Genomic DNA, 25,805 nt, shown 5'->3' on the forward strand with positions numbered 1-25,805 from the left:
CAGCAAATTGCAGAACGGAGCATCTGACCGGGGCGATGGACTGCCGAAAGACCACCGCAACCCCACCTCCCCGCCCTCCAGGCCTGGCCTGCTGATGCACCCCGAAACCCGGAGGACAAGGCTGGGTAAGATTAACCCCACCCAGCTCATCTAACCAGGTCTCGGTGATGCAAGCCAGATCCGTCTGCTTATCCAGGATTAAATCCTGAATAATTGATGATTTCCCACTGACAGATCTGGCATTAAGCAGCAGTACCTTCAGCCCGGAGGGGCTGCCACGGAGGCTACCACACCTATCCTTCTCCAGGGTCGCAAGATATCTGTTGCGCTTCTCCCTGGGAATCCATTGACCGCACCCCCTCCTCCCCCACACGACCTCGATGGAACCCTCCCGGTCCCCACCCCCCATGGACCCTGGCTCCTTAAATCCAACCGATTGCAAGGATTTTCATCTAGACTAGTGTCTAAGGAAAGGGACGGAAGCCTATCAGAGGGAGGAGATCTCTCAAAATGACCTAATAAAGAAGTAGAAGGCAGGGAATGCGGGCAGGGTATGGACAAGGGATGGCAGAAATATCAGGATACCTATTTAATTTGGGCGGGGACCGACAGGGAGAGGTCAGCATCCTGTTGCCTCTAGACCTAATTAGGGCTTGTGCGTGTAAGGACAGGTTGGCTATTAGTGGACAAATTACGGGGTCCACAATAACTTTCCTGATGGTGATTCCCCGTGAGTTCAGCCAGTACCTGAAGGCCCATAACTCATCTCTAATGTACTTGTCCTCAAGAGTGATAATGAGGCGTGCTGTCTGGTCATGAGACTGAAAATCCTTATGGAGCCAAGTGATGGTCAATCCTAATTTCTGAGAGGCTCCTTGAAAGAATACAGGCCACAGACCTCTGAATCAGTCTTTTCGTAGTCCATCTACCCTTGTTCCATCTGTTGTCTTTAATTTCAAGTGCCAATTGTTCCGTTTGGTAAAGATGGTCATCTGGGCACTCTGCGTGCGGAAGCGAAAAGTCCATCTCTAGTGGAGTGTTCATAGTCAGCTTCGACGCGCTCCAGTCTGTATCCCTTTCCCCCACCCCGCCCTGCCCATATTGTTCAATGAGAGAATCTTCATTTCCCTCAATTACCCCATTGTCTAATTTTGTTGCCTTGCTATACTTTTGTTGCCCAGTCCCTCCCTCCACACCCAACTATGAGGGCCAGCTGACCTCCGTTCAATTATAACCAGTGATGTTCTCCACTCCCGGGGCATCGTACTGAATGGAGTTCCTTACTAGTAACGAAATCCCTTTCAGGAGATGGTCAATTTTGTCATTTAAGGTTACTAGTTGAGAAAGGACAAGGCTGAACGATTTGCCCATAAGGTGGCATAATTGCGACATTACGGAATTCCCAAGTGTATCCTCTTGATTCATTTCTACTAACCTTAGCAATACTGTCCAAATCCTTCCACAAGAAAACAACCTTCCTGGAACTTTCACTTTTCGTTTCACCTCAATTAACTAACTTCTCACCAGCGATCAATGGTGGCACTTCCAAAACCAAAACCTTACTACATCCTCATACCTCCTACACTTTCTGGAACCATCACTATATCAATCATTCCTACCTAGGGAATTTCGTAGTGGCCTATGCCACCTTATTTAGTCTGCCTTCTTTTACCCAATTACCCTCCTCACTTAAAACATCTGTTAAATTGATTCTGGTAAACAGTATCAGCTATTATAGCCCAGATCAGTTAAAAACTATGTAAGTTGCTAATCCTCCTATTCAATCACAACTTACTAAAACCACATTGAAAATAAATAAATAAATAAATAAATAAATAAATAAATAAAAGAAGTTGGGGGGAAACCAAAAGGGAGAAGAAAAAATTGGCAACAATGCCTAGTGGTCTAATGTAAGAACCATATTCGAGCAGATGGTCTCTATGGTCTCAGTAGCCAATGCCAACTACGAGCCCCAAAAGCAAGTACAGTCTAGTTCAAGTTCCCCGATACAGGCCCTAAACCAATGAACCGCTGGAAAGAGGCCGCCCGGTTCGGCGCGGCCTCTTAGGCTGATATAGAAGCTGGAGGGAGGCCGCCCGGTCCGGCGCTGCCTCTCAAGCTGATGTAGCAGCTGGAGGGAGGCCACCCGGTTCAGCACGGCCTTAAGTTGACAACTGAAGATCAGGAACTCCCATTCCCCCTCTCCTAATGTCATCTTTCATATATTGAAACTTTATCCTTGCGCGCTTACTGCCCCAGATGAACTTATTAATGTCTCTTTACCATTCATTCAATGTTTTCTTATTTTTTTAAATAGGTAGATTTTGGAATAAGAATAACGCTTCTGCTAGAACCTTCATTTTTATTGCTGCTATTTTTCCTAATAGAGAAAGTCGTAATGATTCCCATCTTTCCATTTTCTTTTTCATCTCTCTCCATTTTTTATCATAATTGTTTTTTTTCAATTGGGCATTGCTTGCTGTTAGTTCAATCCCTAGATATTTGACTTTTTTTTACTATCTCTAACCCAGTTTTATTTTGCAATTCTTCCTTTTGAGATTGTGACATGTTCTTCATCAATATTTTGGTTTTTCCTCTATTTATTTTTATCCCAGCTATTTCCCCAAATTTCTCAATTGTCTCCAACCATTGCTTGATTTGATTCCTTGGCTCCTCAATTATGCACACAATATCGTTCACATATGCGCGTATCTTGAAGTTACTGTTTTTTGATCTCAACCTTGTCAATTCTTTATTTTTCCTGATTGCGTCCAACAAAATTTCTGACGTTAAAATGAATAATAAAGGTGAGAGAGGGCACCCCTGTCTTGTCCCTTTCTTAATTATTAATGATTCCGACAATTACCCATTTATTATGATTTTAGCTCTTTGTTGTGAGTAGATTTTTCTTATTGCATTTTTAAAATAATACCCTACATCCATTTCGGAGAGAATCTCAAACATACAAAACCAATTAACACTATCAAATGCCTTCTCGGCGTCTAAAAATAAAAAAGCTATTTCTTTTTGCTTGTTTTTTTCGTAATATTCAGTTGCATTCAGTATTATTCTTTTATTTTATTTTTGTTGTCTTCCTGGCAGAAAACCACATTGGTCTTCATGAATTCTTTCAGCCAATACGTTTTTCAGCCTTTCTGCCAGAATACTGGTAAAAATTTTGTAGTCGACATTTAACAATGAAATTGGTCTGTAATTCGAAACTTTTGAATTATCTGTATTATTTTTTGGTAATAGTATTATGTTTCCATTCTCCCATGTTTGTGGCATATTTTCCCCTTCTAAAATTTTGTTCATTGCCTTTTGTAATGGTGTGCTTAAGATGTCCCGAAACATTTTATAATATATAGCTGTTAAACCATCCGGTCCCGGAGCTTTGTTGTTGGGTAATCTTTTAATTGCGCTCTCAATTTCTTCAATGGTTATTTTTTTATTTAATCGTTCTCTCTGCTTTTCTGTGATCTTCTTAATATCTTGTTTCCTAAGTACTGTGTAACTCTCTCTTTTGGGATGTTATTTTCTGTATATAGGTGTAAGGATGTTATGAGTTAACAGAAATGAATATTAATATGATTTTATTTGTTTGTTAAAAAAAAGGAGTTATATATTAACGAAGGCAGGTTTTGCATAGAAGCCAGCTGGAAACAGTATACAACAGGTTGCCATAGCAACATAGCCTCTCTTTGGAGGAGAAGGGGGCGTGGCTTAGTCAAGAAATTTTTATTGGCCTGGCATGTTCCAGAGTATAAAAAAATTCTGTCAGTCATGCAACACCTGCCAAAGATTAAGCACTGGTAGAGACAAGATAAAAGCTTACCTCAGGCCTCCTGTAGGTGGTGTTTTCTACTGCAGGCGTCTTTCTGTGCTGTGTGTGTGTTTGATAACTGTAAAATGGCGGTTTATTCTGCCTTTTCTCAACTGGTCCCTCATCCTTCCTAAATCCTTCCCTCAGAGTGATTAATTGATCCGTCATAGAAGCTGCTTCATCGGCAGTTGATGGTTTCCTGTCTTGAACTAACCACCGATATTCTGAGGGCACTAATTGAAATAGTTGTTCTAATTTAATCAATTCCCTCAACTGTTGATAATTTTCCACTTCTGAGGTCCTGAGCCAACTGTCAAACAACTGGGCTAGTTTTGAGGCTACTTGTGCAAAACTCTGGCCCTTTTCTTTCCTCAGAGTTCTGAATTTTAAATGATAAAACTCAGGTGTGAGTTGTAGTTTCGGTTGTACCTGCTTCTTAAAGAAATTATAATCTCGGTGTGACTCTTCAGGAACATCACCATAAATTTCTAACAGTTTCCCACTAATCTGGGGTCTCAAATAAAGCATCCATTTCTCCTCATCAATTTCAAAGTCTCTACAGCACCTCTGAAAAGAAATCAAAAACTTTTCCACATCATCATCCTTATTAAACCTCGGGAATCTCTTTAGAAGCATATCAGTCGCTTCAGTTCTACCATTCCCTTCTTGGTTAATAATATGTGGTTGAGACAGTGCCAATCTCTCTTTTTCCAATTCCCTCATTCTCAACTCTCGCTCCTTTTCCTCAGCCTGACTGGCTTTTTGTAATTCCATTCGTTTCAGTTCTATTTCCCTATCATTTTCTAACTGCATTCTTTTCAATTCCCTCTCTTGTTCCATTTCCCTTTCTCTTTCCCATCGTTTTTCCTCCATTTCTAATTTTCTCAATTCTAGCTTATATTTAAGGGTTTCCCTTGTCTCAGGGGTTTGTTCGGAGTCTGAACTATCTCCTTGGTATTCACTAGCCTCTTCTGCTAACTTTTTCTGTAGCCATTTTTGTTAGATTTACCTCACGATTTCTCACTATGCGGTCTCAAGGCACTAAGTTTGAGATGTTAAACGCATCCCACCGCTTGCCACCAATTGTGAACGGCCTTTAAAATATGGAAGGAAAATATGTCTGGAGGGAGTATATATATCAGGAGGATTTGGAGGATAAGGAAGGATAACAGAACTGAGGAATTTATATGAGTAAATATGGTAACTTATATAAGAAGGTACGGTAACTGCCACCAATGTGAGGTAATGTCTTTTATCGTAAATGGTAAATGGTAAATGGTAATGGCTTTCCCCCAGGCGCAGAGTGAGGCGAGGAGACTGATTTTTATGAACAACAACGAAGTTCAAGTTTATTTGTACATAAGCTTGTGGTTGCAATATATAGACGTTTCAGGATCTTGAGTTACAGTGCAGTCTTATTTGTATGAATACTTCTTAAACAACTTCTCTTCAAGGAACAGTGATCTAACTATCACTTTAACAATCAAGCAGTGGATTGATCTTTTTTTATTTATTTATTTAAACTGACTACCTCTAGACTAAACTCCCAGTCAGCTTATATCCTCAGCCTTTCCCTGAATGACAATAAGCTGCCGTCTGCTTGTGTGAACAAGCCTCAATTTCCCAGCTTTTCTAAGCTGTCAAAGAGCAACTTCTCTTCAGCTGATTCAAACAGCCCCTAACTTCCTCAAAAGTCGAACAGCAACTAACTTTTTTTTAAAAGGGTTTAAGCTTTAACTGCCAACTAAGCCACGCCCCCTTCTCCTCCAAAGAGAGGCTATGTTGCTATGGCAACCTGTTGTATACTGTTTCCAGCTGGCTTCTATGCGAGGCCTGCCTTCGTTAATATATAACTCCTCCTTTTTTTTAACAAACAAATAAAATCATGTTAATAATAATTTCTGTTAACTCATAACATCCTTACAATAGGTTACTATAAAATTTAACAAATTGTTTCTCAATTTCATTCCGTCCTAGTTATGTATTATTAGCCTCCTGAATTTTATTAATACACTGCAGCTGCTTCCTTTTGTTCATCTTCCACGCCAACCACTTTCCTACTTTGTTCGCATTCTTGAAATTTTGTTGTTTTGCATATATCATTTTCTTTCCCATCTCTTCCAACTGTTGGTTGTCCAATTGCCTTTTCAGAACCTCCAATTTAAATATAGTCTCTTTATCCTGAGGTTTATTCTTTAGTTTATCTTCTAATCTAATTACCTCTTCCTCCAATTTCTTCTGTTTTACTCTTTTGCCTCTGTTTTTCCTTATGTTGTGTTGGATAAACTGTCCTCTAATAAATGCCTTACTTGCATCCCAAATAATGGTTATGTTGGTGTCTTCCTCCCTGTTGAATTGAAAATATTCAGCCAATATTTCCCTATATCTTTTTTGTTCTGTAGGATCTTTTAATAGCATTTCATTTAGCCTCCATCTATATTCTTTCTTTATATTCCTTTTATCCTCTATATTAAAGCTTCCATAGGTGAGTGATCAGAATATAACCTAGGTAAAATCTTAATGGAGGTTACCTGAGATGTTATAATTTTAGTCCCCCAGATCATATTGATCCGAGACCAGGTCGAGTGTCTGTGTTAAAGAAACGTATAATCTTTCTCCCAATTATTTCTATGCCTCCACATATCTTGTAGTCCTAATTCATCCTTCAACTGTATAAATCTTGATGGTAATTTTCCACACCTCACCTTTATGGGTTTCCCCTCTAAATTTGATTTATTTAACTCGCCATCTAAAACACCGTTAAAATCTCCCAACAATATTAAATCCTCATATTCATGTTCTAAGATTTTTTGTTGTAACTTACTTGCGAATTTCGTTTTACTTCCATTTTGGGCATATGTGTTACATCACACTGTTGACTCATGTTCAGCTTGTGGTCTACTGCTACTCCTATAAGCCTTGCCTGTGCATTTCATTTTTATTACCTAAGAGTCATACCGTACATTTCTGTCTCATGAAATGCATTTTGTTAGTTTGGACCTAGCTCTCCAATTGGTTAAGATTATTTAACGTAGCTGATTGCATTCGTCCTAGTTGCTGCTCAGGACAAGCCCTTGTGTCCTTTCCTCCTCTTTACCCCAGAACTTGAACCAAAACCCCCGAACCCTGCTGCCTAAGTTCTATGGCCTCTACTGCGTCCAGGCTGGGGGCAAGAACATCCGGATCGTGGTGATGAACAACCTGCTTCCCCGCTCAGTCCGCATGCACCAAAAGTACGACCTGAAGGGCTCCACTTACAAGCGACGGGCTTCGCAGAAGGAGCGCGAGAAGGTCTTCCCCACCTTCAAGGACCTGGACTTCATGCAGGACGTCCCTGAGGGGCTGTTCCTGGACGCCGACATGTACAGCGCCATGTGCAAGACCCTGCAAAGGGACTGCTTGGTAGGTGAGGCCCTGTCAAGGGCACCGGCATCCAGCTGGCTTTTGCTTATAGGGTCTTGAAACTGGAAGTGTTATCTAGTCCACACCCTTTCAGCAATGCAAGACTATACTACTGAAGTACACCTAAAACATGCCCATCCAACCTCTGCTTATAAACCAGTCACAAAAAAGTGAGTTCATCACTATGCAAGGCAGCCCTTTCCACTGTCTAAAACAGTGATTCCCAAAGTGGGCGCTACCGCGATCCGGGGGGCGGTGATGGCACCCATTAGGACACGGGGGCAGGGCCGGGGAGGGGCGGGGCCTCTTCCCAAGTGCCGGACACAGAGCTGAGCACCTGAGGCACCTGTTAGGACACAGGGGGCGGAGCTAGAGGAGTGGGCGTGGCTTCTTCCCAAGAGCTCGAGACAGGGCTGAGAATCTATACCTCTCCTGAGGCTCTTGTTGGGACAGTGGGCGGAGCTAGGGAACAACGTGGGGCCTCCTTCCAAGAGCCCGAGACAGGGCTGAGCCTCTATACCTCTCTTGAGAGGCCTTTTAGGACTAAAGGGAAGGGCTAGGGGCGGGGGCGGGGCCTCTTCCCAAGAGCCTCTGTATACCTCCCCTGAGGCACTTGTTAGAACACGGGGGTGGGGTATAGAGGCTCCGCCCCCTCCTCTAGCTCCGCTCTCTGTGTCCTGGCAGGCGCCGCAGGACAGGGATAGAAGCTCAGCCCTGCCTCAGAGCTCGTAATTCCGCCCATCCCAGTCCTGGCTGCCCATTTGTGGCCCCGCCCACCTCTCCCCTCCCCCTCCCAGCCCTGCATTTTGGACTAGGGGAGAGGTTCAGCCCCGCCCTCTTGAGCAGGAGCCACGCCCACCCCTCTAAGCCACGCCCCCTTTCCAGGGGGCACTGAGTCATATTTTTTCTGGAAAGGGGGCGGCAGGCCAAATAAGTTTGGGAACCACTGGTCTAAAAGATTGGATTGTGGATGGAGGCTTCAATTAAAACATGGAAACTTGACCGTAGTTCCACTTTCATGTCATACATTTCCCTTCCACCAAATAGTCTTGTGCTTCTTTTTACGTCCCATCGCTCCATTGTTTTAATGATGTTCTATCCTGCCTTGAGCCATAGAGAGAGACGAGTCGTACATTCATTATTATTATTATTATTGACACAAAGTCATAGTATGACACAGCAAACGAGATATGCATGCTGGATTTCGTATCACAAAATTCCAAGTCGAACGCATCTCAAATGTTTAGGACTGTGTGATGTATTATTATTATTATTATTATTATTATTATTGACACAAAGACATAGTATGACACAGCAAATGAAATCATTATATTATTATTATTATTATTATTATTATTATTATTATTATTATTATTGGTTCCGCAGCAATCCAAGAGGATAGGTTACTGTAAAGGGGAAAGACAAGCCCAAGATTCCCTTGTGGACATCAAGGCTGGGAGAAGGCTTGAACCCCGGTTCATAGAATCCTAATGTTGGATGAAACCCCAAGGGCCATCCAGTCCAACCCTGATTCTGACAGGCAAGAAAAGCACAATCAAAGCAGCCCCAACAGATGGTCATCCAGGCTCTGTTTAAAAGCCTCCAAAGAAGGAGCATCTGCCACACTCTGAGGCAGTGAGTTGAATAGCTCTTATGGTCAGCAAGTTCTTCCTAATGTTCAGAAGAATCTCCTTTCCTGTCATTTGAACCTGTTGCTCCCTTAAGTCCTAGTCTCCAGGGCAGCAGAACATCCAGGGCAGCAGAACACAAGCCTGCTCCCTCTTCCTTATGGCCTCCTTTCAAATATTGAAATATATGAATATGAAATGAAAGAGACTAGGAACTAATTTAGGAGGTGTTTGTGTATACTGTACATTCTCCTTTTGAGTTCTCAGCCCTAATAAGGCCGTTTCTGAACCTACAATTTGACAGCAGGGACAGACAAAGAAAGGCTTCCAATGTCAATCTGAACAGCCCTCTATAAACAAGGTGATGTTTCTTTTTCTGCTGTGTGAAGCATGGTTTATTTTCTGGAGTGCTAGGTCATTTAAAAAACAAAACAGGAATGCTTTTTAAAATAAGCCGCCAGCATCCAATCACAGTGTAGGCCCTTTCCAAGCAGGATGTGCCCACATAACACAGACTGAACTTGGCTGGGAAAGCCTCAGGACTGGGAAGGTAGGAAATGGAAATTGCATCTTGGCTAGAAGGGAATGTGATGAAGGCAGTGTGAAGGCCTTTGCAAAGTCCAGTACAGCGACAGCTTCTGACTGGTTGGGCTTTCTTTTTAATTGTCGTATGATCCCTTCTTTCCTTTGGACATCTCAGGTTTTGCAGAGCTTCAAAATCATGGATTACAGCTTGCTGGTGGCCATCCACAACCTGGACCAGGCTCATCGGGAACAGGCCGTAGTGGACGGGGCCTCGCAAGCAGACACTCGCCGGCCGGCGGCCCAGAAAGCCTTGTACTCGACGGCCATGGAGTCCATTCAGGGCGAGGCGAGGAGAGGCGGCACCATCGAGACTGATGACCAGTAAGTCTGGGGTGCTTTTTGAGGAATAGCTTGTTTATTGTGATCCAGGTTGGTAGGTTTTGCTTTTCAAGGTTGGAGGAGTTGTGGTCCCCCAGAAATAATCATTTCCAATGTGTGACTCAAATTGCCTGAGCAAGAAAATGGAAGTGCAGAGGAGTCTCAAAATGCTGAAAAGAGAGTTGTTATATTACTTTCAAAGCCCAGTATGTTTAACTCTGAACTCTTAAGGCAGGGGTGTCAACGATATTTCATTGAGGACCACAACAGCCTTCTGGTTGCCTTAAAAGTAAATACATGGTTATGGGACCAAGCTTTTGGCCAGTAATGTGATGCAGTGCAAGAAATAAATATAGAATATGTGCAATATATGTGTGATTTTAATGTTTATATTATGTGTTTTAATTCTGTGTTTTCATATCTGAATGTTGTTCATCTATATATATAAAAGGATAAAGTTGCGGGCGCAGTGACTATAACAACAAAACTAAACATCCCAGAAATACGAAATTTGGCAACACAATGCAAAAGGCTTGCCTCCAGGTTACAACAACACAACCACACCACAAAACCACAATCCAGACCCACAACACTCACAACAACGCATCATGCGATAACAACACAACTAAACGCCCCAGAAATACAAAACTTGGCAACACAATGCAAAAGCCTTGCCTCCCAGTTGTAACAACACAACCACACCACAAAACCACACAGGACCCACAAAACTCACAACAACGCATCGTGACTATAACAACACAACTAAACGCCCCAGAAATACGAAACTTGGCAACACAACGCAAAAGCCTTCCCTCCAGGTTGTAACAACACAACCACACCACAAAACCACAATCCGGACCCATAAAACTCACAACAATGCATCGTGACTATAACAACACAACTAAACGTCCCAGAAATACGAAACTTGGCAACACAATGCAAAAGGCTTGCCTCCAGGTTACAACAACACAACCACACCACAAAACCACAATCCAGACCCACAACACTCACAACAACGCATCATGCGATAACAACACAACTAAACGCCCCAGAAATACAAAACTTGGCAACACAATGCAAAAGCCTTGCCTCCCAGTTGTAACAACACAACCACACCACAAAACCACACAGGACCCACAAAACTCACAACAACGCATCGTGACTATAACAACACAACTAAACGCCCCAGAAATACGAAACTTGGCAACACAACGCAAAAGCCTTCCCTCCAGGTTGTAACAACACAACCACACCACAAAACCACAATCCGGACCCATAAAACTCACAACAATGCATCGTGACTATAACAACACAACTAAACGTCCCAGAAATACGAAACTTGGCACACAACTAAACGCCCCAGAAATATAAAACTTGACAACACAACGCAAAAACCTTGCCTCCCGGTTGTAACAACACAACCACACCACAAAACCACAATCCGGACCCACAAAACTCACAACAATGCATTGTGACTATAACAACACAACTAAACGCCCCAGAAATACGAAACTTGGCACACAACTACACGTCCCAGAAATACAAAACTTGACAACACAACACAAAAGCCTTTTCTCCCGATTGTAACAACACAGCTACACCACAAAACCACAATCCGGACCCACAAAACTCACAACAACGCATCGTGACTATAACACAACAAAACGCCCCAGAAATACAAAATTTGACAACACAACGCAAAAGCCTTGCCTCCCAGTTGTAAGAACACAACCACAACACAAAACCACAATCTGGACCCACAAAACTCACAACAACGCATCATGACTATAACAACACAACTAAACACCCCAGAAATACAAAACTTGGCAAAACAATGCAAAAGCCTTGCCTCCCGGTTGTAACAACACAACCACACCACAAAACTACACCGGACCCACAAAACTCACAACAACGCATCATGACTATAACAACACAACTAAACGCCCCAGAATTACGAAACTTGGCAACACAACACAAAAGCATTCCCTCCCGATTGTAACAACACAACCACACCACCAAACCACAATCCGGACCCACAAAACTCACAACAATGCATCGTGACTATAACAACACAACTAAACGCCCCAGAAATACAAAACTTGGCACACAACTAAACGACCCAGAAATACAAAACTTCACAACACAACACAAAAGCCTTGCCTCTCAGTTGTAACAACACAACCACACCACAAAACCACAATCCAGACCCACAAAACTCACAACAACGCATTGTGACTATAACAAATACAACATTTGACAACACAACTCATCCACCTCCCCAATCCCTACATTCACACTTGGCCTCCAAAAAAACAATTACAATAATAACAATGACAACAACAACAACAATAAGAATCAACACCATCACAGGCAAGAAACAGCCAGGCACTGAGGCTGAGAGGCCAGTCAGTGCTAAACTGGGCCTCCAAAAAACAATACAGTAGCATCTAACTTATCCAACCTTCATAATCACTACAACAACAATAATAATAAACACCTACACAGGCAAAAAAAAAGACTATTGTACCACAATAAAAATATAAACCGCACTCAGCAGAATCAGACATTACAATTAACAACAAACCAAAGACAACAGGGATCTCAAGCAATTATCAATCAACACAAAAATTGAAGAAGGTAACAGACTTCAAATACTACTACTAATGTGAGTATAAAGAAGGGTGGAGGTCACAGCATCAATACAACCTAATGTAGACTGACCAACACCACCAGACTAAGCCACAGCAACGCGTGGCCGGGCACAGCTAGTATTTTATATTTAATGATCTTATCGATTTTAATGCATAGTTATATGTTTTTGTTTATATTTTATGCTTTAGTTTTATGTGTATTTAGGCATTTAATTTTGCCATTATTATGTTGTAAACTGCTTTGAGTGCCCCTGGGGTGAGAAAAGTGGTACAGTAGCGTCTCACTTATCCAAGCTAAATGGGCTGGCAGAAGCTTGGATAAGCGAATATCTTGGATAATAAGGAGGGATTAAGGAAAAGCCTATTAAACATCAAATTAGGTTATGATTTTACAAATTAAGCACGAAAACATCATGTTTTACAACAAATTTGACAGAAAAAGTAGTTCAATACGCAGTAATGTTATGTTGTAATTACTGTATTTACGAATTTAGCGCCAAAATATCACAATATATTGTAAACATTGACTACAAAAATGGCTTGGATAATCCAGAAACTTGGATAAGCGAGGCTTGGATAAGTGAGACTCTACTGTATATAAATACAGTAAATGAGTAAATAATAAATTCAAAGATCCGTTGCATCCATGAACAGAGGCCCAGCTATAATTTGTTTTACATAGTACTCCATGTGTTTTAGTTTTTACCCAGTTTAAGTCCCGAGAAGTTACTCCCATCACTTTTGATTATCTGGGGAGAATGGAAATTGCAACCCAATAGTCCTTGTGGCTCTGAGGTTAAATATTAAAGGCCATTTTACAGGCCGGTATCATAACCACAAACCTTGTATCTACATCCAAACTTTACCCTCCTGATTAAACCGAACGAAATTCAGCCTTCCGGATACTGCTGGATCACAACTCCCATAAGCTCTAGTCATGATGTCTAATGAGGAGGCATACAGGAGTTGTAGTCCAGCAAAAAAGGACATGGAGGCTAAGGTCTTTCTCAGCAAAAACAGCTAAAGACCTTCCTGTTCGCACAAGCTTTTGATGAAGACACTTACCTGTAATGACAGGAAGGCTAACTTTTATTGAGTCGAACTAATGTTACCATTTTTCTTGTTGAGCTGCCTGCAATAATAACTGTACTAGACAAATGTTTTAAAATATGTTTATTGATTTATTATTGTAAAATTGTTTGTATAGGTTATTGTTTTACATATGTGTATTGTTTTATATTTTTTATACAATGTTGTGATCTTCTTTGGGTTTAGGGAGAAACGCGGGATATAAATAAAGATTTATTATTATTATTATTATTATTATTATTATTATTATTATTATTATTATTATTATTATATTGCATGACACAGCAACCAAGATAGATATGCTGGATTTCGTATCACAGAATCACAAGTCGAACACTTCCCAAGTGTCTAGGACTGTGTGATGTATTTTCAGATGATGCGCACAGATCCCAGTCGGGTGGCCTTTTGCAGTTGGCAGATCGTAATTTTGTCAATGTCTATTGCTTCCAAATGCCGGCTGAGATCTTTTGGCACAGCACCCAGTGTGCCCATCACCACCAGGACCACCTGTACTGGTTTCTGCCAGAGTCTTTGAAGTTCGATCTTGAGGTCCTGAGTTTTTCCTGTTGTTTTTCGTCAATGCGACTGTCACCTGGGATGGCAACATCAATGATCCAAACCTTTTTCTTTTCCACAACTGTGATGTCTGGTGTGTTGTGTTCCAGAACTTTGTCAGTCTGGATTCGGAAGTCCCACAGTATCTTTGTGTGCTCATTTTCCATTACCTTTGCAGGTTTGTGATCCCACCAGTTCTTTACTGCTGGGAGGTGATACTTGAGGCATAAGTTCCAATGAATCATTTGGGCCACATAGTTGTGCCTCTGTTTGTAGTCTGTCTGTGCGATTTTCTTACAGCAGCTGAGGATATGATCAATGGTTTCGTTGGTTTCCTTGCACAGTCTGCATTTTGGGTCATCAGCTGATTTTTCGATCTTGGCCTTAATTGGGTTCGTTCTGATGGCTTGCTCCTGTGCTGCAAGTATCAGGCCTTCTGTCTCCTTCTTCAGTGTTCCATTCGTGAGCCACAGCCAGATCTTCTCCTTATCAGCTTTTCCTTCAATTTTCTCAAAAAACTTTCCATGCCAGCTGTCAGCTCTAGTTTGTAGTGCGGTTTTCTTGTACTTTTTTTTTGTCTGCTGTGTTTTGAGGAGTTTCTGATTTTTGACTTCAATCAAAGCAGGTTCTTCACTTTGCTTTACATAATCTGCCAGGGCATTTTCTTCTTCTCTGACTGCTTGTTTTCCTTGTAAGAGTATTCTGCCACCAGATCTTCTAGGCAGATATAGCTGGTCAACATCACTGCAAGGTTGCAGTGAATGATGAATGGTCATGAGTTTTCTTGTTTTTCTGTCCAAATAATAATAATAATAATAATAATAATAATAATAATAATAATAATAATAATAATTGTTATTATCAGGGGCTATTTCTTGTTGGAGAATCAATTGTCTTTTGAATTGTGGATTTAATGTGTCCAGTAAATGTATTTTGAGAGAGTTCTTGTTCCAGACATTTCTGAACTTCTGATTCTCAAAGGGGATTCGATCCCCTCCAAATGGGAGCATCCATTGCCTTCCCTTCCTGAAACATAATCGGACATACATTGTCTTAGGTTTATCCACTGTGAGCAAGCATTTAAACATTTGCCTAGAGAGATCAGGGTTCTAATCAGAACTCAACCATTGGACTTTGGATTAAGTCATACTTTCTCAGCATCGGGGCAGACTTCCTCTAAGTAGATATTGGCAAAAACATTGGATCAACATGGTGCCATGGTTTAAGCACTGAACCCTCTCAGCCCCAGTGGAAAGTCATGTATCTTCTGTCTTTCATCTAGGATGGGAGGGATTCCCTCACGGAACGCCAAAGGAGAGCGGCTGCTGATCTACGTGGGGATCATAGACGTCCTGCAGTCATATAGGTATGAAGTTTTTGGGGTTGGTTGGCACCTTACTGTTGCATTTGGGCTTTGCAATACATGAATAGTTGTTAAATGTATTTACATCCTGCCCTTTTCCTAGTTTGGGGCTTGAGGGTAAAGATAGGTTTAAAGATACCATATATACTTGAGTATACCCAAATATAAGCCGAGGCACCTAATTTTATCACTAAAAACTGGGAAATGTATTGACTCGAGTATATGAAAAGGGTGGGAAATGCAGCAGCTACTGGTAAATTTCAAAAATAAAAATAGATACTAAATGTTTTTGAATCTATATATATAAATGAGTGATGGCATCACGGCGACCAATAAAACTACAGGCCCCCCAACCTCAAAATTTGACAACACAACCCATCATCCACGCCTCTAGGTTGATACAACAAAAATAAAATAAAGTCCTAATTAGAGGGAAAGGAATAATTGTTTTAATCCAATTGCTGCCAGTTAGAGGGCTAATCTCTGCCCACTTGGTCTCCTAGCAACTAACTCAGCCCAGGGGACAGGCAGACTTAGGCCTTAGGCCTCTTCCACAGATTATCTAATTTGCACTGGATTATATGGCAGTGTAGACTCAAGGCTATATAACCCATTTATAATCTTACTAGCTGTGCCCGGCCACGTGTTGCTGTGGCGAAGTATGGTGGTATGGGAAATAAAGTATTGAGAAATTGGTGGTAGTTAAGGTAAAGGGTAAACGTTTTCCCCTGACATTAAGTCCAGTCATGCCTGACCACACTACCATATAATCCACTTCAGTGTGCATTTTATACAGCTGTGAAGAAGGGGCCTCATATAATCCAGTTCTAAGCAGATAATATAAGATTATGAATATATAGTAGACAGGCCTGTAGCGAGGGGTTTTTTTTAGGGGTTCAACCCCCCCCCCGAAATTGTTCAAGTTATAAAAAAAATCTCGTTTACTCATGAATTTTAACTGGTTAACCAAATCCCCATGCTAAGTCTATGAGATGCAAAACATTAAGAGTCCCTCCAGGCACTATCTCAAGCAGATATTGACAGGTTTGTAGCGGGGAGGGGTATGTGCTAGGGGTTCAACCCCCCCCCCCCCCCGAAATTTTCAAAACCCCTCCCGAATTTTTTTTCTGGCTACGGCCCTGATAGTAGAGTCTCAACATAAACAGGCTGGCAGGATAAGTGAATATGTTGGATAATAAGAAGGGATTCAGGAAAAGCCGATTAAACATCAAATTAGGTAATCGTTATACAATTTAAGCACCAAAACATCATATTATACAACAAATTTGACAGAAAAGGTAGTTCCATGCGCAGTAATGCTATGTAGTAATTACAGTAGAGTCTCACTTATCCAACATTAGCTTATCCAACATTCTGGATTATCCAACACATTTTTGTAGTCAATGTTTTCAATACATCGTGATATTTTGGTGTTAAATTCATAAATACTGTAATTACTACGTAGAATTACTGCATATTGAACTACTTTTTCTGTCAAATTTGTTGTGTAACATGATGTTTTGGTGCTTAATTTGTAAAATCATAACCAATTTTGATGGTTAATAGGCTTCTCCTTGATCTCTCCTTATTATCTAACATATTCGCTTATCCAACATTCTGCCGGCCCGTTTATGTTGGATAAGTGAGACTCTACTGTACTGTATTTACAAATTTACCACTAAAATATCACAATGAATTTAAAACACTGACTACAAAAACATTGATTACGAAAAGGCAGACTACATTAGATAATCCAGAACATTGTATAAGCGAATGTTGGATAAGTGAGATTCTACTTTAATATGAAATAATTACTGGGATAGAATAATGCAGAACAATATAATCTCTAAAACCAGGACAGTAAATAAAAAGCAACACTCTGAAAGCAGGGAAATTGGAAATTCCACAAAGGAAACAATCAGGGCCAGCTAACACCTCCCAAGAAAGGATTCTTCCAGAAAGGAAGCTGAGAAGGGAGTGAAGCACTGTGTATTACCAAATTTATTATTATTACTCTTATTATTATTATTGTTGTTGTCTTGTGGTCAACCGTGAAAATGAATACAATCTGGCTCCAAGTATTCAAAAACACTAAAATCAGAATATATAAAAATTAATGTGGTATAATAAAACAGAACAATACAATCTCTAAAATCAGAACACTCAATAAAGAACAAAACTCTGAAAACAGGAATTCCACACAGGAAACAATCCGGGCCAGCTAACACCTCCCAACAAAAAATTCACTCAGGGAAGAAACAGCCAGGCTTTAAAGCTGCAAGGCCATTACATCCTAATCATTTTCTCTAACTGCAGCATTCATAGTTGCCTCCAACAGACAAAAAAACAAACAAAAACAAATCAGAAATATTGTATATTCACAACCTTTAGGAAATAATATCACCTGATGGCGCAGCGTGTTAAGCGCTGAGCTGCTGAACTTCTAGACCGAAAGGTTTGAATTGGGGGACCAGAGTGAGCCGTCACTGTTATCCCCAGCTTCTGCCAACCCAGAAGTTCGAAAACATGCAAATGTGAGTGCATCAATAGGTACTGCTCGGGTGGGAAGGTAATGCCGCTCCATGCAGTCATCCCACATGACCTTGGAGGAGTCTATGGACAACGCCGGCTCTTCTGCTTAGAAATGAAGATGAGCACCAACCCACAGAGTCAGACATGACTGGACTTAATGTTGGGACTGTCCAACTCTGATTACGATGTATACTCGAGTATAAGATGACCCAAAAATAAGACGGCCAGGACCCTCACTCGAGTATAAACCATGGGAGGTTTTAATACTCGAGTATATACGGTAGTTTTTCCTGCTTGTGGAAAGTTAATGAGGGTGCAAGTCTAACCTATTCCCTCTGTATGGATGACAGACCGAAGCCCCTTCTACGCTGCCATATAATCCAGATGATCAAAACAGATAATCCACATATCTGCTTTGAACTGGATTATATGTGTCTGCATTGCCAAAAATCCAAGTCGAACAGATAATCTGGATTTTATATGGCTGTGTAGAAAGGGGCCAGAGAGAAGGGTCAATAGGAAAGCAATTGTTCTCAATTATTATTATTATTATTATCATCAATATTTCTATATCCTTTTTTCCTAGTTCAGGATTCAAAGCAGCTTACAATATTGGACACAAACATAGTCTAGAACAACCACGTTAGAAAGTCATTAAACGATCAAAATTTTACATTCCTTTAAAATCACCACAGATTTTTAATAATTATATCCCTTCTTTTCCCCCAATATTGATCTCATGAAGCTTACAAGAAATATGCTATGGCTCGTCTCTTTTGTTTGTGAAACTAACCAGTTCCTCCCTTTTGACATCTTTCAGGTTCATTAAAAAGCTTGAGCATTCGTGGAAAGCACTCGTTCATGACGGGGTGAGCCATTCACTTCCTATTAATTTGAGGGTGCCTAAGATTGTTTTCCTGAGGTGGGAGGAAGCATGTATGTATGTATGTAAATATATGTATGAGAGGGAGAGAAAGAACAAAGGAAGATGCTGATAAAGTACTATAGAGCTTCCTGTTCAGAGACGATAAGCATATTCCTCAGTGTGACTCCAGTTGTGTGGCTCTCTTCAGGACACGGTGTCGGTCCACAGGCCTAGCTTCTATGCAGAACGGTTTCAGCGCTTCATGTGCAACGTGGTGTTCAAGAAGATCCCTTGTAAGTTGCTTTTCAACATGCATGATTATATACGGTCAGGAGCATTAGAGGGCTCTCTGTGGTTGTATCCACATCATTTTAAAACACAGACTTCCCAAAGAGTTACAGATTTCCTTGAAAACCCCTAGCTCTGGTTTCGTTTCGGTGCCAGGCCAAACCACAGCACTAAATTGGTTTTAAGAGTTTATTTTTTAATACTGTTAATATTTAATTCTAATGTTTGTATATTTTTAGGTTTTCAGCTGAACTGTATTAGCTTTATTGTGAGATAATTTGAGTCTCTTTTTAGAGAGATAATAATAATAATAATAATAATAATAATAATAATAATAATAGGGTAAAGGTTTCCCCTGACACTAAGTCCAGTCGTGTCTGACTCTGGGAGTTGGTGCTCATCCAAGGTCATGTGGTCGGCATGAATTCATGGAACCCTGTTAATAAATAATAATAATAATAATAATAATAATAATAATAATAATAATAATAATAATGTAAAAAGTCTTCATTAACTACTTTAGGGTCTCACTTATTTGCTTCGAATACTACATGCAGGTTCCAAAATTTCTGCTAATCTTTGAAACCTGCTTCAGTTTGTTGGCATCTTCCACCTCTTATTAGCTTGTTTCGGTTTTTCTTATTGTATTCTGTTGTTTGGACCTTCTAGAATGTATTATTTTATTTGTCCTTCAGGAACCGTTTGATAACAGGAAAAGATAGGAATATTTAGAAAAAATAAGCCTATAGATTTAAATAATAGAGAATTCCAAAAACTGGTAGCATTGTCCAACCCAGGCATGGGCAGACTTTGTCCCTTCAGGTCAGTGATTCCCAAAGTGGGCGCTATCGCCCCCCCCCCCCCGGTAGGCGCTGGAGCAATCCAGAGGGCAGTAATGGCACCTATTAGGACATGGGGGCGGGGCCAGAGGAGGGGAGGGGCCTCTTCCCAAGTGCCGGAGACAGGGCTGAGCCCGAGGCGCCTTTTAGGACACACAGGGGGCGGAGCTAGAGGAGTGGGTGTGGCTTCCCAAGAGCCCGAGACAGGGCTGAGCCTCTATACCTCTCCTGAGAGGCCTTTTAGGACTAAAGGGCCTCTGTATACCTCAAAATGGAAAAAAGGAAAAGTATGGTATATAATATAAAGTAAGTTATGTTATAGTTCTATATGTCTATAGTGATATAGTCACTTATACATTATGATTGATCGTAACTCCGTTCCTGTGGTTTACACAATGAATAATGGTAGACTTATGTATAGTATCAATATCAATATAACAAACCACGTATAATCCAATGTCCAATTTCAACAAATATATTATTGGTACATAAAGTAATCTTATTAAAGTCTTGATAATATTCTCAAGGTTTGTAACACTCTTTTTCAAAATCAGTCATTCAAAGTAAATCAAAGTTCCATGTCAATGGTAACAAAGAAGGATAACTCCCTGGTTAAAGGAGTATATTGGTGGATTCCAGAGTTTATACAATATATGGATCCCGGAGATAATGTGGTCAATCAAATCTGGTTGATACGACTGGTCTCCCAGGTATGCATCCAGTTTCGGTGACCTTCTTCAGGTAAACCTTCCTCAGGTAATCCTGGTGTTCCCCCTGTTTGCTTTAGGTAGTATATCTTGATGCTCTGCTGTCTTATCATTAATTAGAATAGTATGTTCAGAAGGTCTAGCAATGGGCTATATCACTAAGTGTTATATATCATACTTTTCCTTTTTTCCATTTTGCTGTATATAATAGACATCTGTGCATACTTCTGTATACCTCCCCTGAGGCGCTTGTTAGAACACGGGGCGGGGTATAGAGGTCCTGCCCTGTCAGGCACTTGGGAAGAGGCCCTGCCCCCTCCTAGCCCCGCCCCCTGTGTCCTGGCAGGGATAGAAGCTCAGCCCTGCCTCAGAGCTCATAACTCCGCCCATCCCAGTCCTGGCCTCCCATTTGTGGCCCCGCCCACCTCCCCCTCCCAGCCCTGCCTCTTGGACTAGGGGAGAGGCCCAGCCCTGCCCTCGTGAGCAGGAGCCACGCCCATCCTTCTAAGCCACGCCCCCCTTTCCAGGGGGCGCTTAGTCATATTTTTTCTGGAAAGGGCCAAATAAGTTTGGGAACCACTGCTCCCGGTGTTTTGGAGGGACAAGGTTTACCTATGCTTGGACTATAGCAGTAGTTCCCAACCTTTGGACTTACCAGCCAGCTTACCAGCTGTTAGGAACTGTGGGAGCTGAAGTTCAAAACACCTGGAGGCCCAAAGGTTGGGAACCACTGGACTATAGGGACAGTTGTATGTCTTTGTGCTTTGTGGTATTGGTCTTGCTTTTCTTGATTAGCAAAAGCTGCCAGTAAAGTGATTCCTGAGTTGTCTGAGTCTGTTTATTTCTTCTCCCTTTCTAAAGTAAAATCGTCTCCTTCGAAAAAAAGCCGGTCGGGCGCAGCTCCCCCTCGGCGGCCAGGCCAAGCCGGACCCCCTTCCCAGGCCCAAGGCCTATGCGAAACCAAAGTGCAGGTCACGATGGAGGCTGATATTGAGCCAGGTGGGTAGCAAAGAAACGGCTGAATCTGCTTGCCAGGATGGGGCTTCCTGGCCTCTCTGGGGAGGGAGTCTCAAAATCCTCTGGAGCAGCTACCAGCTGTTAGGAATTGTGGGAATTGAAGTCCAAAACACCTGGAGAGCCGAAGATGGACTATGTCTGGTCCAACTGTGTTTTTTCCTCTTTTGCTTAGGTTCCCAGCTGGGCCGCCCCGATCTTCTCCCCCGGACTCCCCCCGTCGAGGAAGCCAACAGTGACTCTGCCGCCACCACTTTATCCACCTCTTCTCTTGGGAGCCGGGGACACAATTCACCAGCCAACAGGTAAGCTTCTGCTTGGGGTCAGTAGCAGCCAGAGAATTGTGGAGGACTACTATCTGCAAATGTCCCCCTACAATTGGGGGAGGCAGGACATTTTGAGACAAGGAGAATCTAAAAACATGACAAATTTCTTATTATTATTATTTATTTCCAGCATTTATATCCTGCCCTTCTCACCCGAAGGGACTCAGGGCGGCTTACAACAATGGCAACAATTCGATGCCTACAAAAGTCGATATCAAACAATACATAAAATCAGTTAAGACTATTAAATACAATATAAAATACAATGTATAAATTACAAACATTTTTAAAGTACCCCCAAGCTGCTAAGAGGCTTTTGGAGGCCATTTATCGGGGAGTACAAAATTAGTCCTAGGCTTTAACCAGCATCCAGAGGAAATGGATGGCAGCCCATGGAAGATTGTGTAAAGCTGCTCATAGAATCATAAGAGCTGGAAGAGTCCCCGAGGGCCATCCACTCTAACCCCATTCTGCCATGCAGGAAAAGCATCCCCGACAGATGGCCACCCAGCCTCTGTTTAAAAGCCTCCACCAGACTCCGAGGCAGTGAGTTCCACTGTTGAACAGTTTTGAAAAATTGAAATCTCCATAACCTTTTGGAGATTTTATGATCTTTAGAAAGGTAGAAGTCTGTGTTAGAAGTCACAACCTTTTGAAAAAATGATACCATAACTTTTTGGGAAATTTGTATTCATACAAGGCAATTAGGTTTCTCAGTTGTTAAACTGATGTTCCTAGATATCTCTTTGAACTGTTAGGGACAAAGATATGCCAATGCACAAACACACACACACACATATGTAGCAGAGTTTCAGAAGTATTCTTTTAGTTGCCCAAAAACATCCACTCTCCCTTAAAATATATTTGACTTTAAATCATGCTCTCAAGAGACAAAAAAATCAGCAGACTTCTTTAAAAGTAACAGATGGTTTACTCACGAACTTCATGTATTCAGCATACAAGTACTTCGCATATCAATCCAGTTACAAATAGATTTGAAGTAGTTTCTATGTGTATGCAACACAGGGCATTTTTCTTATAATCAACAGTCCAAAGTCGAAAGCATCTCTCTGTTCTGAGAGTCTAATAGAGTCTCTGTAGTCTGTTTCAACTAACTTCTAAACTGTACTGTTTCTACTGAAGTCTCTACATTGAAAGTCTAATGGCTTCTATATTGCATTCTGTTCCTACTGGCTTCTAAAAGCATTCATCTGTTTCTGCTGAAGTCTCTAAGCATACTGTTCCTACTTGCACGTGAAAGCATACTGTTTCTAAAATGTAGTCTGAGCCCTGAATAGTCCCAGATCTGATCACATGGTCTGCAGCCCGTCCAACAATAAAGAGTTAAAGAAAACTGCATACCAATGTACACATATACAATACTGCACTCAATCTGAATTATATACATAATATAACTAGTGGAGGTTTGAAGAAGGTTTTCTATTTATTTATTTATTTATTTATTTGTAACATTTTTGCCCCGCCATTCTCACCAGAGGGGACAGTTAACAATAACTGGCAAAATTCAATGCCCCAACAAAATTAATAGAAATCAACAATGCATTTAAACAATTAACAATAATTAATAAAAACACATTATACAAGCTTAAAAACATATACTGTATATACTCGAGTATAAGCCTAGTTTTTCAGCCCTGTTTTTAAGACTGAAAAAGCCCCCCTCGGCTTATACTCGGGTGAGGGTCCTGGTTGGCTTATATTTGGTGATAAATACACACAGATGTCTATACTAGACAATGTCGAAGAGATAAGCAAACACTATAAAGGTTCAAAACATAAAAAGAGGTACAGTAGAGTCTCACTTATCCAACATAAACAGGCCCACAGAATGTTGGATAAGCAAATATAATAAGGAGAGATTAAGGAAAAGCCTATTAAACATCAAATTAGATTATGATTTTACCAATTAAGCACCAAAACATCATGTTATACAACAAATTTGACAGAAAAAGCAGTTCAATACGCAGTAATGCTATGTCAGGGGTCCTCAAACTTTTAAAGTGGAGGGCCAGTTCATGGTCCCTCAGATTGTTGAGGGGCCGAATTATCATTTGAAAAAAAAGGAACAAATTCCTATGCACACTGCACATGTCTTATTTGTAGTGCAAAAAAACCCCAACAACAATCATTTATATATTTATTTGCGACATTTATACTCCACCCTCTCTCACCCCAAAGGGGACTAAGCAGCTTACAACTTGTACGTAAATACATACAATATATTATATTATTAGCATAGCACAATATTATTTATTTATTTATTTAATTTAATTTAATTTATATACCGCTCTTCTCCCCCAGGGGGACCCAGAGCGGTCTTACATAATGGCAAGATTAATGCCACATATAATACAAAATATAGTAAAACAAACAATCGTAAAAAAACACTTAAAAAACAGTATCATACCCCATTTAAAACAGTAAAACACTATGTGACCATTACAACAGGGCCAGTAGCATTGGGCCAAAAGTCAGAGCCAGTCTGTATTCAATTTCACATTAATCCAATAAATGCATCAGATTATATCAACCATATCTTAGGATGGGCCAAAAGCTTGGTCCCACATCCAGGTCTTCAGCTGCTTCCTAAAAGACATGATTGAGGGGGCTTCCCTAATCTCCCTTGGCAAGGAGTTCCACAGCCGCAGAGCCACCACCGAAAAAGCCCTGTCTCTCGTCCCAGCCAAATGCACCTGTGACGGCGGCGGGACCGAGAGCAGGGCCTCACTGGAAGATCTTAATCTGCGGGGTGGCTCATAGGGGGAGATACGTTCGGAGAGGTAAGTTGGACCAGAGCCGTTTAGGGTTTTGTAGGCCAAAGCCAGGATTTTAAATTGTGCCCAGAAGCTAACAGGCAGCCAGTGGAGCTGTTTCAACAGAGGCGTTGTATGCTCCCTGTACGGCGCTCCAGTTAATAACCTGCGGAACGTTGGACTAGTTCCAGCTTCCGAACAGTCTTTGAAGGCAACCCCACGTAGAGCACATTGCAATAGTCCAAACGAGATGTAACCAGAGCGTGGACCACCGTGGCCATGTCAGGCTTCCCAAGGTATGGGCGCAGTTGGCGCACAAGTTTGAGTTGTGCAAACCTGGGGTTCCAGGCTCAGCGATGAGTCCAGGAGGACACCCAAACTACTATATTGTACTATACCACTATACCATATTATTATTAGTAATGTTACATTTAATATATAATATATAATTAATATTATTATATTATACAATATTATTACATTGTATTATTATTATTAGCCGCCCTGAGTCCCATACTGGGTGAGAAAGGCAAGGTAGAAATACTGTAATAAATAAATATTATATTGTATTACATTATAATATTATTATCAATATTATATGTATACACAATATATTATATTATTACCATAGCACAATATTAGTAAATGAATGAACAATACAATATTTAAAAATAAAAACAATTTTAACCAACATAAACCTATCAGGATTTCAATGGGAACTGTAGGCCTGTTTCTGCCCAATGAGATAGTCAAGTTAAGTAGGATTGTTGTTGTTGTGTGCCTTCAAGTCATTTCAGACTTTGGGCGAGCCTAAGTCTAAAATTGAGGGCGGGGGCCAGGTAAATGACCTTGAAGGGCCCAGGGCCTTAGTTTGGGGATCCCTGTGCTATGTAGTAATTACTGTATTTATGAATTTAGCACCAAAATATCATGATGTACTGAAAACATTGACTACAAAAATGCGTTGGATAATCCAGAACGTTGGATAAGTGAGTGTTGGATAAGTGAGACTCTACTGTATGTATATTAGAGCATCATGCAAAGGC

The 25,805-nt window shown here is 41.0% G+C and overlaps 1 protein-coding gene across 4 annotated transcripts in view; it reads left to right on the forward strand.

Annotated features, from left to right (window-relative positions):
• pip5k1a (phosphatidylinositol-4-phosphate 5-kinase type 1 alpha) overlaps positions 1 to 25,805 on the forward strand; it is an 81,133-nt gene that overhangs the window by 45,887 nt on the left and 9,441 nt on the right. For all 4 annotated transcript variants that reach the window (XM_062965080.1, XM_062965082.1, XM_062965081.1 and 1 more), the window contains 7 exons: positions 6,926 to 7,225; positions 9,554 to 9,759; positions 15,334 to 15,417; positions 18,767 to 18,815; positions 19,020 to 19,104; positions 21,507 to 21,644; positions 21,835 to 21,964. In XM_062965080.1, the coding sequence (XP_062821150.1) occupies positions 6,926 to 7,225; positions 9,554 to 9,759; positions 15,334 to 15,417; positions 18,767 to 18,815; positions 19,020 to 19,104; positions 21,507 to 21,644; positions 21,835 to 21,964 (992 nt within the window). The remainder of the gene's footprint in view (positions 1 to 6,925; positions 7,226 to 9,553; positions 9,760 to 15,333; positions 15,418 to 18,766; positions 18,816 to 19,019; positions 19,105 to 21,506; positions 21,645 to 21,834; positions 21,965 to 25,805) is intronic.

The sequence above is a fragment of the Anolis carolinensis genome, unplaced genomic scaffold, assembly GCF_035594765.1.
Source record: "Anolis carolinensis isolate JA03-04 unplaced genomic scaffold, rAnoCar3.1.pri scaffold_14, whole genome shotgun sequence".
NCBI classification, from domain to species: Eukaryota; Metazoa; Chordata; class Lepidosauria; order Squamata; family Dactyloidae; genus Anolis; species Anolis carolinensis.